Raw genomic sequence first — 15000 nt, 5'->3', positions numbered from 1 at the left:
TGTGTGTGTGTGTGTGTGTGTGTGTGCGCGCAGGTGCGCGCGCGCGCGCGCGTGTGTGTGTGTGCACGTACGAGTCTGTGCCCGTACGTGTGTGCAAGCGTGTGTGTGCGCGTGTGTTTCCCCTGGCTGCTGTGCTTGTGTGGTCGTGTGCGCGCGCGTGCACGTGCACGTGCGTGGAGTGGCACCGCGAGTCGGATCAGCTCTAAATGATCAGCGCTGGGAGGCTGCGACCGAATGCAATTTTTGACATTGACTCTGTGATTGCACCACCGTGTGTGTGTGTGTGTGTGTGTGTGTGTGTGTGTGTCCTCAGATAATTTACCCTTGCAGACATCGACTGTCCCGCGCGTTATCCATCGCTGCTAATCACCTATGTGGATTTTTAATAACACGCGTGATTATTGCTTAACACTGATCTGATTTCACCAACGCCACGGATTGATCGAGCATTGTTATTGCTGTTGTTTTTTCTGCGGACAGAAACAATGCTTGTACACAATTATTTATTTATTATTTATTTATTTATTTAAGGTTTATTTGAATAGGGACAGATACAGAAACATAGATAAGATTGAGACAGTCATCTGATGTTTGCATCATAGTGTTTTTAGCCAAAGCTAATTGACGACACTTTTGTCCACTATTGTCCAGGTCTGATGCCCTGTTCTCCACTAACTCTGTGCTGATGGTGTGTGTGTCTCTTCTCGTTGCAGAGGGTTTGGGTTTGTAACGTTTACAGACGCGGCCAGCGTGGATAAAGTCTTGGCTCAACCGCACCACGAACTAGACTCAAAGACGGTGAGTGCCTCTCCTCCTCCATCGCTCTGTCATCCGTCCCACTTTAGTTGGTCTGTCGCCAGTCGGCTCCCAGTCGGCTCCCAGTCGGCTCCCAGTCGGCCCCCAGTCGGCTCCGTTGGCTCCCAATGGGTTCCCAGTCGCTTCCAGTTGGCTTCCAGTTGCTCCCAGTGGCTCCCAGTAGGCTCCAAGTGGCTCCCAGTCTGCTCCCAGTCGGATCTCAGTGGTGCTCACTTTGGGACTCTAATTGTGTGTGTGTGCGTGGTAAACACAGCTGTAGATCACCTGGTTGGGTTATTGATGCTTTAGATTTGCCCTGAAACATAAAACATGTACGAGTTCATCCAGTCATCTACCTGCTGCCGCAGGTTTCATGCTATGTCCACGTTCAGACCGGTGGAGGAGTGACACTCACGTTGGCTTTAAACTCCTGGCTGTGGAGGTGGACATGCCCCCCTTCTGCCTGTGGAGGTGGACACGCCCCCTTCTGCATGTGGACACGCCCCCTTCTCCCTCCACTGCAGCCACGTGCACTCTCACTGAGCTCATGTTCCCCCGCACCACGTGACACACACACACACGCTGACATGCACATGCACACACATACATGCATGCATGCACGCGCAAACACGCAGACACGCACACGCGGACACAGGCACGCATACACACACAGGCACACACGCACACACGTTAATAACTAAGCAATATCTGTTTATTTTAGTTAACTTATTTGACATTGGCCTTTTATGTTAACCATTTATTTTTATTAAATTAATTAAATATAAATTAAAGAGTTTAATAAACATTTACTTAAAATGAGAATGCAGGTTTTTTTTATTTTATTTTTTTATTTGTAGTTTACATGGTATGACAAAACCAACATCACAACACACACACACACACACACACACACACACACACTTGGTATGACAAAACCAACATGACAACACACACACACACACACACACACTGGTATGACAAAACCAACAACACACACACACACACACACACACACACACACACACACACACACACACTTGGTGACTTTGTGAGATGAAAAAAAAGAAAATCTGCTAATGTGTGAATGCAGAATACCGATGATATATATATATATATATATCTATCTATCATATATATCTATCATATATATATATATATATATATATATATATATATATATATATATCATATATATATATTATATATATATATATGATATATATATATATGTATATATACTGTGTGTATATATATATACCCTCCATCGACCAGCCTACAGAAAGCGCCCCTGGTAGTCTGAGAAGCCCCACGCTGGGCTAGCTTAGCGGCTACAGGATGCAGCTCCCATCCAGCCGGCTCTTAGCAGATATATTTAGAAAGAAACATTGTCTGCTCCACTGAGCAGAACACACAATTATGAATAGTGTATGTGGTAATAAATAGGTAATACGTTGCACCAGCACACAGGTTAGATCAAAGCCTGTTGCTCTTTGTTTCTGCTGCTCAGATTTGTGGTCAATTGATTAAGAGCGACGCTGGTTATAAACGGTACGGGGTTCCAGAGGGTTCTGTGTTTTTGGGACCGGCTGTTTTCGGAGCGTTCTTTTTCTCTCATGTGAACCCCGGAGAAGGTTGTAGTTTTACGAGAGGGGCCTGGACTCTCCCGAGCGGTGTTGAACTACAGAGGAGGCGTCGGTATCTTACAGCCTTTACCTGCCCATGACGTAACAGGCATCACTTTACCTGGACTCAGAGCCGGTTCATTTATTCAGCCTCAATCGCTGTCTTAGAAACCTGGAACAGAGGAATACACTTTGTCTTTACTTATTTGTTTTTTCTTATTATGTTCCTTCTTTAGTCTTTGAGCAGATGCTTTTGTCCAAAGTGACTAACTGTGAATTCAGAGACAGGTCATTAAGGAGCAGGTAGGGGTTGGACAGTACAGAGACAGGTCATTAAGGAGCAGGTAGGGGTTAGACAGTACAGACAGGTCATTAGGGAGCAGGTAGGGGTTAGACAGTACAGAGACAGATCATTAAGGAGGAGGTAGGGGTTAGACAGTACAGAGACAGAATATTATAAAGCAGGTAGGGGTTAGACAGTTGAGTGACAGGTCTTTAAGATGCAGGTAGGGGTCAGGGGTCATCTTTCTCTGGGATTGCTGCTAGCACCCTGTCCCCCAGACGTTCTGCCCCTATGTTGTCACACGGGGTTAAACGGTAAGGAGGGGATTGATGCTAACCCAGAGCTATTGTGTCGGCCTCTCTTCATGATAAAGTGTTGACCTTTGACCTTGGCAGTAGTGAGATCTCTTTATCCAGTGCTGGTTTCCACAGTCCTGGAGTGGTGAGGCGTTCTCTCGTGACGCTGGCTGGCAGTGAGGCTGACTTGTTATTTTGGTCTCTGTAATAACATGCAGGGGTATTTTAAGTCCAGAGTCTTATGACAACTGCATCTTTTGCTCATCTTTTCCCTGAGGTGAATTCATTATTTTAAGAATTGAGATGTGTGAAAACACACAGGTTGGTATGTTGTTAACATAAAACACGAAACATAAAAAAAATATTTGAAGCATGGGTAAATATCATGGCTTTTTAGAAATGCAATTATTGTGTGCGATGACCATTGCTTGAATATACCTAATGGTGTCAACCTAGTGGTGTTCGTGATTTAGTGCTATGAATAATACCGGAGACTTTTGACGTAATTAGGTCAAACATGAATTCAGAAGCAAACCTCACTTTCTCTTTAACCTGACATCAGTTTGCTCGTTTCCATTTCCTCATATCCCGCTCCTCAACCTAAATACGAAGAGCACCTTAACCAGCTAGTCAGAGCTAGTCAGCGTACTGACTAACCTTAGCCATCAGCATTATTAAACACTGGCTCACATTGTTTACAGGTTGTGTGTGTGCGCGCACGTCCTTGTGCGTCTGTGTGTGTCCGTGTGTGCACATCTGTCAGTGTGTGTCCGTGTGTGCGCTTGGGTGTGTGTGTGTGTGTGTGTGTGTGTGTGTGTGTGTAACATCAGGGAGCAGGTGCATCGCTAAGCAACTGACCAGCTGGGTCTCGGGTTAAAATCCCTGCACCAGAAGATAATGTATGAGGAGATGTGTGACAGTGACCGATGGCTCAGCGCCCGTCCAGCGGCAGAGGCTGTGGTTGGGTGGAGGCTGGGGGTGGGTGGAGGCTGGGGCTGGGTGGAGGTTGGGTGGAGGCTGTGGCTGGGTGGAGGCTGGTGTTGGGTGGAGGCTGGGGCTGGGTGGAGGCTGTGGCTGGGTGGTGGCTGGGGCTGGGTGGAGGTTGGGTGGAGGCTGGTGGAGGATGTAGGTCGGAGCTCGTCCTGCTCTCCACTGGCCTGGATTCGTGACGCCGTGTGTATATATATAGAGTAACCACACACATCTGTACCATACAGAGGCTACAACACTACTATGTTCAATTGCAGTAGTTTGTATTATTTCTTACTCTCATATTGTATTAGTATTATTCTGGCATTACTCTTTCATTGTATCGTTCATCTTTATTTATTTTTACGTAAATAAAGATAAGAGTGAGGAGTACACACACACGTATATATATACTTTATTTATTTTCCATTCTTATCGTCTCTCTTCCTCTTCTCTGTCCATTATGTTGTGTTATCTCCGGCCCATCCGATGGTTCCATCGTTCCAGGCTCTTAAACAGCGTTTGTTCTGCTCGACGCGCGCTCTAATGTGCGGATGACAAACCCCCTCGAAGCGCCCACCTCCTCCGCGCCGTGGTGGAGAGGAGACGGTGTGGGAGGGCAGACGCTCTCTCAGCGCTCGGCATACGTCTGAGCGGCGTTCCCGCTCCCGCGGCCTCTTGTCCTCTTCTGAGCGGAGCCTCGCTGCCTGCCGTGCGTACAGAGCAGGTGTTGCCGACGCCGGGGTCCTGTGACGCCGCCGCCGCAGCCTTGGAAGACACACTTCCTCCCCTTGATTACCTCGCGCTTTTAATTGCAGAGGCCATAACTAGCTCTTAATGCACAGGCCATTAGCATAAAGAGTTCCCCCCGGCGCCGTTTAGGCCCGTTGTGAGAGGGGGTCGGACGCACGCGCCAGCAGCAGCGTCGCTAGCAGCAGCACGCTAACAGCAGCATCACTAGCAGCAGTATCTGTAGTAGTACACTAGCAGCAGTACGCTAGCAGCAGCAGCATCTCTGCAAGCAGAATCTCTAGAAGCAGCAAGGCTAGCAGCAGTACGCTAGCAGCAGCAAGGCTAGCAGCAGTACGCTAGCAGCAGCAAGGCTAGCAGCAGTACGCTAGCAGCAGTACGCTAGCAGCAGCATCGCTAGCAGCAGCATCTCAAGTAGCATGGCTAGCAACAGTATCTCTAGCAGCAGCATCTCAAGTAGCATGGCTAGCAGCAGCATCTCTACTAGCAGCAGCATGGCTAGCAGAAGCACCACTAGCAGCAGCACGGCTAGCAGCAGCATCTCTAGCAGCAGCACCGCTAGCAGCAGCATGGCTAGCAGCAGCGTCTCTAGTAGCAGCATGGCTAGCAGCAGCATCTCTAGCAGAAGCACCACTAGCAGCAGCGTCTCTAGCAGCAGCGTCTCTAGCAGCAGCACCGCTAGCAGCAGCATGGCTAGCAGCAGCATGGCTAGCAGCAGCGTCTATAGCAGCAGCACCGCTAGCAGCAGCATGACAGGACAAAAGGAAGTGCTGGATATAAATGGGGCTCCCCGGTGTGTGGGTGAGAGGTACCCAGGATGTGTGCCTTGTCGCTGGGCTGTAACAGGCCCCCTGTTGGGCCCGTGTTTGTTTGTGTGTGTGTGAGTGTGTGTGTGTGTGTGTGTGTGTGTGTGTGCGCATATAGGTGTGTGCTTGCCTGTGTGTGTGCGTGTGCTTGTGTGCGTTTGCCTGTGTGTGTGTGTGTGTGTGTGTGTGTGTGTGTGTGTGTGTGTGTGTGTGTGTGTGTGTGTGTGTGTGTGTGTGTGTGTGTGTGTGTGTGTGTGTGTGTGAAGAGGACATGAGGTAAAAGGGGCCCGGGGCCTCATAACACACATGCTGCTAACCCAGAACATATTCTCAGTTTTCCCTGATCCGTTGTTCCTGAGCCGCCGTTCCATTTATAAAACATGGACGCTTTGTGAATGAGGACATGAGGACGACGCGGGAGGGAAAACCGCTCGGCAACAAACAATATTCCCATTATCGGAACAGAGAGGAAGGAGGTTCTAATCCCGCCCGTTCTTCCCGTTTTTTTTCGCCGCTCCCCGCCGTTCTTGGCAGATGGTTCCGCGATAACGCGCTGAAATGTAAAAAGTATCTTTGCAGTGAGACGTATCGATCGGAGCGGATCGGCCCGCCCGTCTGAATACCAATTCATAATCAATGATCCGTCGGCTGCTGAAGGGGGGGGGGGGGGGGGGGGCGATGGATCTCCTCAGAGCGTTGGTGTGTCGGGGGTCTCCCGTCCGCCGACCGCAGGGCGAGCTTCCTGGAGGTAAACACCCCGTTCTCCGGTGGGCGAGGTCTTCCCGGGATGACCTTGGCGGCTGGGTGCTGAGCGTCTGGAGAGAGGAGAGAGAGCAGGCCGGGGCGGAGGGGTGGGGGGGGGGGGGGGGGAGAGCCTGCTGAAAGAGGGGTGGGGGGGGGGGGGGGAGCTGTCTGCTCTCTGGACACTTCTCAGACGTTTGGAGATGTTTCAGAGTCCAGGAGAGGAGAGTGATGGGGAAGCTTAACTCTGCTTGACATCCCTGTTAATGTCAGAGTGGACGGCCGGCTTTTGTCAACTGCTGTCTCGCTCTCGCTCTCTCTCTCTCTCTCTCGCTTTCTCTGTCTCTCTCTCTTTCTCTCTCTCTCTGTCTCTCTCTCTGTCTCGGTCTCTCTCTCACTCTGTCTCTCTCGGTCTCTCTCGGTCTGCCTCTATCTTTGTCTCTCTTTCCATCTCTGTCCTCCTTCTCTCTGTCCCTTTCACTCTCTTTTTCTCTCTGTCTCTCTTTCTGCCTCCTATCTTTTTTATTCTCTCTCTTTCTTTTTCTCTCTCTCTCTCTCTCTCTCTCTCTCTATCCCTCTCTCTCTCCCTCTCTCCCCCCCCCTCTCTCTCTCTCCAGGCCCGCGTATCTGATGTGTTTCTGGGAGATGAAACGTCTTGTGTTTGTGTCTCAGTGTGGGAATACCTGCTGTGTTCACTTCAGATCACAAAGCACGCTGGAATGGGGGAACCACGCACCAGTTCATGCATCTGATGGTTAAAGATGACGACCACAACAGCTCCTCTCTGCCTGTATATGTTCACATATAGACACACATTGTTGTATTTATACTAAATCTATTATTCTCATATACAGTCGTCTCTGATCTCTTTCAGTAGACATCCTCCTCACCCAGTGTCAAAACTTCACACCACAATTCTCCCATTTTAAGTTGAAAAGGGAAGGAGTCTTAAACTGTCGATATACAGATGTTCAGAGACGGGCAGGGAGCTGGGAGCCAGGTGCTGCCTGCAGATAGGAAGCTGTGGTGGGAGATCTCCGCTTGATATATATATATATATATATATGAGAGAGAGAGAGAGAGAGAGAGAGACTCTCCTGGTTGAGGATTTCAACGTTTCTTTATGTTGGGGTGTATGACTGCCGGCCCAACGGTTCTGGGTTAGATCCCTGATGCACGCAGTCTACCAGTAGGCCTCCTTCAGCGGGAGGACCAGCTCCTACCTGCTCCTTAGGATCCTCACTGATGCACTGATGCACTGATGCACTAACATCGCTGATACTAACAGTATCAGCGATGTTAGTGTATGTTAACAGCACAGTCTGTAGAAAGGGGTTTGTCTGTATCTCTGCTGGGGGGGGACACAGTTCTAGGTCCAGAGGGGGAGTACAGTTGCATTATCAATACCAAATGATTGTGACCATTTGAATAATATTGATACGGTCAAACGCCCGTGTGATACTAATAATACTCCACGTAACAGATACTATCTAGGGGATGATCGATCGTTTGGAGGTCTTTCATGCAAACTGCAAATATTAACCAAAAGCAGCCTATGTGTCCTTGCAGGCAGCGAGGCCAGAGATGGATATTGCTGTGTCTGGGCAAACGTATGCGACAATATTTGCTTAATTTGTTTATGCCAAATGCTCGCCGGGGGCGAATACTTGGCTAAAGTTAGCTCTGCTGCTGGCTAATGTTAGCTCTGCTGCTGGCTAATGTTAGCTCTGCTGCTGGCTAATGTTAGCTCTGCTGCTGGCTAATGTTAGCTCTGCCTCTGGTTCATGTTAGCTCTGCTGCTGGCTAATGTTAGCTCTGCTGCTGGCTAATGTTAGCTCTGCCTCTGGCTAATGTTAGCTCTGCTGCTGGCTAATGTTAGCTCTGCTGCTGGCTAATGTTAGCTCTGCCTCTGGCTCATGTTAGCTCTGCTGCTGGTGCAACCACCAAACCCACCGCACAATGACCGGATTATAGAGACCCTGTGGATTATGAGACTGCGTAATACTGAACCAGTTTCCAACCTGAACAACACTTCCACCACCGGTAGTGGTGAGGGTGTTGTTCAGGTTGGAAACTGGTTCCGTATTATGCTCACCATCACCAGACTCTGTGCTCGTTGGGTTAGGCCTGGGCCGGCCGTCTGCTCGTTGGGTTAGGCCTGGGCCTGACTTCTGCCTCCATGTGACCACAGTTCTGTCAGACGCTGGTAACGTGACGTGACTCCCGGTCCGGCCCACTTACGGCCTGCTGGGAGACAGGGGGGGGGCAGGGGGCGGAGTCAGCAGAACAACCCCACGATAACCACGGCGTTCGAAGCGTTGGGTTTTTTGTCGGAAGTCGGACGTCGGAGGTCGATATATATCGGATCAGCGAGCTGTTTGTTCGGGCCGCGGTTCCTCCCTAGTCAAATCTGCGTCGGCTGAACTTTCCCCGAGCGATCGCATTTGTTTTAAAGCGCGACTCAATTGACAGAGACAAGTTGGTTTAATTTGAAAGAGAATATCGGCGTGTCTGAGAGTGCATGCATATTTAATACCGGCTCAATGTTCATGATGCCCGTTGTGGACGCATTGATCACCGTGAACGCATGGCAATGGGCTAATGCACATCGTGGCCCGCCTGTCTGCCTGTCTGCCTGTCTGACTCTTTTCTGGCTGTCTCTGTCTGCTTCTCTGTCTGTCTGTCTGTCTGTCTGTCTGTCTGTCTGTCTGTCTGTTTGTCTGTCTGTCTGTCTGTCTGTCTGTCGCTCTCTATCTGTCTCTTTCTGTCTGTGTCCCATTCAGCTCCTTATTCTCAATTCATTATTGTTGTAATAAAATCCAATTTAAATCACTTTGTGGGGAATCCTTAAGATTCTCTTTTTACATCCAAGTCGTTTGAAGAGATTGGTAAATGAAGGGTTTTCTTGTATAGTTTTATCTTGTAGTCACAATGTTTCAGTTTCTTCACATAATGCGATTAAATATGCATTATAATCAAACCTTTGATGCTTTTGTAAAAGAAAAAAATAGCATGGGGATAATGTATTCCTACAAACGCATGACAATAATAATATTAATGTTCTGTAATGACAGCATTTCATGAACGTTTAAATTAGCGTCAGTGCTAACGAGGCCGAGCGGTCGTTAGCAGGTGGAATCTGAGAGGAGAGAGAAGGCCTGATGTGATCCTGAAGGCCCGACGACAATATAGCCTGACCCCTTCTCCCCAGTCGCGTTCGAACCATTCATTCACATTAGGAGCGAGATTAGGACCACAAAGTCCATATTTTACCATTTTGATTGCATCTCTTTGTAAGGAGACTCATTCCTCCTTCCACATTTCCAGACGTCCATGCCTATTTTTTAATGAACATGTTAAAATGGTATTCATTAATTTGGCCTGTGGACACTATTACCTCTTTTTTGTATCATAATGTGTGTGATATTCAGTGCTGCGCGCGTTCTGCTGGAATACACTGCGAGGCATGATAAAACCGCACCACAGGGAATTAAAACCATCCTGGAGAACAGAAAAAAGCCGTCTAGTTGATGTTCTGCGGCCCTAGTTTAATATCCCCGGTGCAGGCTAAACGCAGTACAGAGGAGAGCATTAGGGAGATCCATCGCGGCTATAGGGACTTGGTATTCAAAACATATAGTGTTTTCTATAAATACGCCGGCCGATAATTGAGTTTGGATTGGTTATGCCCGGGGCGGAGTGCTAAAACAAATCTTTACATGTGACTCAGTATGGGGCTCCCAGGCAGCGCTAAGGTAACACATTCATCTCTGCTCTGACCCGAGCACAGAAGGTGTAGAGCGCGCAAGCCACGCTACACCTGTCAACAACACCAACCAACACAGACACCACCCGTCACAGACACCGCCCGTCACAGACACCACCCGTCAGACACCACCCGTCACAGACACCAACCGTCAGACACCACCCGTCACTGACACCACCCGTCACAGACACCAACCGTCAGACACCACCCGTCAGACACCACCCATCACAGACACCACCCGTCAACAACACTGACACCACCCGTCAGAGACACCACCCGTCAGACACCACCCGTCAGACACCACCTTTCACAGACACCACCCGTCAACAACACTGACACCACCCGTCAGACACCACCCGTCACTGACACCACCCGTCACAGACACCAACCGTCAGACACCACCCGTCACTGACACCACCCGTCACTGACACCACCCGTCACAGACACCAACCGTCAGACACCACCCGTCAGACACCACCCATCACAGACACCACCCGTCAACAACACTGACACCACCCGTCAGAGACACCACCCGTCACAGACACCACCCGTCAACAGCACTGACACCACCCGTCACAGACACCACCCGTCACAGACACCACCCGTCAGACACCACCCGTCAGACACCACCTGTCACAGACACCACCCGTCAACAACACTGACACCACCCGTCAGACACCACCCGTCAACAACACTGACACCACCCATCACAGACACCACCCGTCAGACACCACCTTTCACAGACACCACCCGTCAACAACACTGACACCACCCATCACAGACACCACCCGTCAGACACCACCTTTCACAGACACCACCCGTCAACAACACTGACACCACCCGTCAGACACCACCCTCCGTCACAGACACCACTCTTCACAGACACCGCCAGCCCTCCTTCAAACACACCACCTTCAGTCAGCCTCGCCCCTCCTCGCTCGCCCCTCCTCGCTCTCCGTCTCGCTCAGTCCTGTTCAAGCCGCCCCCCTTTGTTTTCGAACAACACAAAGTAAAACACAAACGCATATTTAAAACGTTCCGAACAACGGCTCTTTATTTCCGCAATTCCGCCCAGCGTTCCGCGCGCTCGGAGTGCGGAGGGTTAATCGTCACGGCGGTTGAACGACTTGACTGGGAAGCGTTGAGAATCACTTGACTGGAAGACGTTTGGTCGTGCGTCGCGCGTCGTGTGTTGTGCGTGCAGACTTCTCGCGGCGCAGCGGCACCACGGCTGTGATGTCGTCAGGCCGGGCTCTGCCGGTGCTAATGCCCAATCACGGGGGTGATGATTCCCAGTTCATGCTGTATTACCGTCGGGCTTTTGGAATTGCTTCCTATAGGCAAACACTTGAAATGTATGCAGCTTTATCCTGTAGAACAACAACAAATAAGTCATTTTCTGCCAGAGAGCAATTTCGATCTGTTTGCTTCCCCCAGCCCCCCAGCCTCCTTCAGAAAGTCATTTTGGATGAGATTGTTTGAAAGTTGGCTTTTTTTTTTTTTTTTTGGAGTTTTGTTTCGTGTATCCAAGCGATGAAACGCCGCCGCTGTTCCCGTTTCACTTCAGACCCAGAGCTAGTTAAGGTTTCTCCTTAAGCACAGAAGAACCGCTCGGCCCCGCCCGCGCGGGGGAGCCCGGGGGTTGATGAGATAACGCGCGTTAGGGGCGCGAACGCGGCTGACTCACCGCGTTGCTCTCATCGTTCGGAGGTGTCACCGGGCCCCAGACTTTCATTTTCTCCTTGTCATTTTCAATCAATAAATCCAATCTCCAGTCCGAAACCTGCGAACGGCCAAATATGGGCGTCTGTCAAAATGTATACAATACTTAATGTTTTTGTTTTGATTTCTTTCGATTTTTTTTTCCTCTCTTTTTTGACAGCGTTATTTTATATATTTATATATACACATATCTATATCTATAGATATCTATACGACGTCTAACGTGTTTTCTTCTGTTCTGGTTCCAGATTGATCCGAAGGTTGCCTTTCCTCGCCGCGCCCAGCCTAAGGTAAGAGGACCTTGATGCTAGCCAGGCTAATGTCATCCGCGCTGCTGTTGTGCTCTGCTAGCCTTCCCCACACCGCACACACACACCACACACACACACCACACACACCGCACACACACACACACACACGTACGGCATGCGTTTCCGCCCAGCTTGGCGTCGGCGCTGTCAAGGTTGGGCCTGGCGCGTCCTGACGCGACGCCTCGCCGGTGTGACGGACGCGTTTGTCGATCTGTGAACCCTGAAACAAAGAGCGCTAATGTGGAGGACTGACGCCGCCGACTTGTCTCAGGTGTCTTTCACCGCTGCTCAGCCGATGCTCTGATACAATGAAGTATTGAACGTGTGCAGGTGTGTGCGTGCGTGCGTGCGTGCGAGTGTGTGAGTGTGTGTGCGTGCGAGTGTGTGTGTGTGTGTGTGCCAGAGGTCTGTGTGGGTCTCTAACCCTCGCTCACCTCTCCCTCAGACCCGCAGCGCCCGCCCCACGCCCCGGTACAAAGCAGCCCCTATTCAGCCCGGCTGGAGGGGGGGGGCGTTCTCAGCCTCAACGAGGCGGGGATCGATAATGGATTTCTCCCTTTTTTCTCCCAGTGGATCAGACTCGTTGTATTGTTACCGAGTGGCCGAGCGCTTTCAATGAGGCGCCGGCTGCAGACGTAGTCTCAGCCCCCCCCGAGCTCGCTCCGCGGTCTCGCTGAGCGCCGGGGATCAGGCCGTTCTCCTCCGCTTGGCTAATCTGGTGCCGGCGCACTCGGACCTCCTCACGCTCTTCGGGTTGCCTCGAGTTTGGGAAGCTCCTCCACCGACCGCCACCGCCGCCGCCGCCCGCCTCCGCCACGGCAGCGGAGATATCGGAAGAATTTGAAAAACCAAAATGGTTTCTTCAAGGGCATCAATGCATTTAAGAGTATTTTAGAACCTGAAAAGACAAGGCCTGCGCTTGGAAACCTTTAACAAAACAAGGGAATATCCGATACCGATCTATCTCTCTCGCTCTCTCTTTATTTTTTTTTTTTTATATTTATGAATTAAATAAAAACAACTACAAATGTTTCCTAAAGGTCATCATCGCATCTTATCTCAGGATCCTGAAGGAATCGTACTCTGCTTCTCGCCATGTTTTTTTCCCCCCCCCTCCCCCTCCCCCCCGGCGACGGTCCGAGGTTGTTATGCTCGCGGCGGAACCGTCCGGTGACACGGCCCAGACGCAGGCCTGACACCGTGTGTGTTTATACTCCAGAAGCACATCTCTCCCTCCTCTCTCTCTCTCTCTCTCTCTGTCTACTTCCTGTTCCATTGATCGCCCCGGCGCCGCGAGCGCGGGGGCCCTTTAGCGAGTCCTCTCTGCCGCGGCGGCCGCGTTCGCGGCGCTGCGTTCCTCTTGTCTCCGCTCGCTCGCTGCCGTTCCGCGGGGCTGATTATGCGGCCGGTTGAATAGGACTGCTGGTCTCTCTGGCTGCAGAAAGACCAGCAGGTGCGTGGCGGGCGCGCTGGAACACGGGGAGCTCTGAATAGGATCATTAATTAATTTCCTCTATGCTTCACAATAACCTTTTTTACATCACCCCCGGCAGTAACCTTTCTGATGGGCGCAGACTTGTAGCCGAGGGCTATTGTAGCAGAGCGCCTCCGCCGAGCGCGCTCGTCAGGAATAATAGGGATCTGTGTGAGTGTCCTAGGACAAGGGATTGTGTTCTTTCTAATCGGTTCTGTATCTGTACACTCTGCAGACATGAGCAGTCGCATTCAGAGGGACTTGGCAGCGGGGCTGTGCTTAATGAATAATCATTAGGCCGTATTAAGTGTAATAACCAGACATTGCCATGCGGGTAAAATATAAATTGAATCAATTTACAAATAGTCGTTGTCTCATTTGCGCGTGGATAAAGGCTAACAATGGGTAGTTATTATTGCTATTATTTTTTAAATTGCAAAATGTTTTTTGAAGGTCAGGGAATTTTTAGAAAATATTGTAATGCTCCGGGCTACCATCACGATGCATTTTGGCAGATTAATATTTATTTAGAGTAAAACGTGTAACAATAGAGTGCTTCCTCTAATCTTATCCCCCCCCCGCCGTGCTAATGGAATCAGGCTAGCCGTTAGCCGCGGCTGGCTGCACCAGTGTAGACAGAGGGTTAGGGTTAGCATGGGATAGGTGATGGCTATCACAGGTCGGTCGCTTCCAAAGCCAGACGAGCTAGGCTGTGGTTTGGGAACTTCCAGTCAGAGGAACGACTCTGCCTTGAGGTGAATGTGCTGCTTCGTCAAGTCACGTTCAAATTAGCGTTGCGGGCGCCCTGGCAGAAGAGAGTGGAGAGAGTGGAGAGGAGGCATCCTTTCTGCACATGACGGAGAGCTGCGACACCGGGAACGCCGTGACGACGTCACGTCAGCGTCTCAGGCACCGCCCTCATCCTCGTCGTCTTCATCATCACCTTCCCGTGGTCCGGCCCGGGCGGCGGGAGAAGGGGAGGGCCGGGGGTCTCTAAGATAAGGAGAGAGAGGATTCCTTCATTAGCGTTTAATTGCATCACTAACAACTGCAGAGCACAGGAAACGAGGCAGGATTTGTCGGCCTAATCTTAATCAATTCCTTTATTTGTGAGCAGGATTATTGTAATAAAACGTATGGGCCTCCTAAATTGGGTCGATGAAAACAAAGCCGGCCGAGGCGGGATGAGGGATCGCGCTGTCAGCCGTATTTTATCTACTCCCTGGATGTAAATAGGCCTCATATTTACCTCTCCCTCGCCGCGTTTAATCAATGCTAAACAAACACATCGGTGATTCTGCGGGCTCACCCCCCGCCCCGGCCAACAACAGCTCCTCCAGCTCCTCCAGCTCCTCCGCTCCGTGACACTCGGTGACGGCGTCGAGATGAGTGGATGAGGGGACAAGATGGGCCGGCATGTGGCTCAGGAGGTGTTGAGAGCGGGTTGGCTGGTATCTGGAAGGGG

The 15000-nt window shown here is 50.5% G+C and overlaps 1 protein-coding gene across 1 annotated transcript in view; it reads left to right on the top strand.

The window, feature by feature from the left end:
- LOC311354824 (RNA-binding protein Musashi homolog 2-like) overlaps positions 1-12381 on the top strand; it is a 13507-nt gene extending 1126 nt beyond the window's left edge. The window contains exons 4-5 of the mRNA XM_084474687.1: positions 714-798; positions 11999-12381. Of these exons, the coding sequence (XP_084330813.1) occupies positions 714-798; positions 11999-12055 (142 nt within the window). The 3' untranslated portion in view covers positions 12056-12381. The remainder of the gene's footprint in view (positions 1-713; positions 799-11998) is intronic.
- The last annotated feature ends 2619 nt before the right edge of the window (positions 12382-15000 follow it).

The sequence above is a fragment of the Micromesistius poutassou genome (assembly GCF_964030765.1).
Source record: "Micromesistius poutassou genome assembly, chromosome: 10".
In the NCBI taxonomy this organism is placed as follows: domain Eukaryota; kingdom Metazoa; phylum Chordata; class Actinopteri; order Gadiformes; family Gadidae; genus Micromesistius; species Micromesistius poutassou.
The sequence above is the reverse complement of the archived record's forward strand: the minus strand, read 5'-3'. Positions and strand labels throughout refer to the sequence as shown.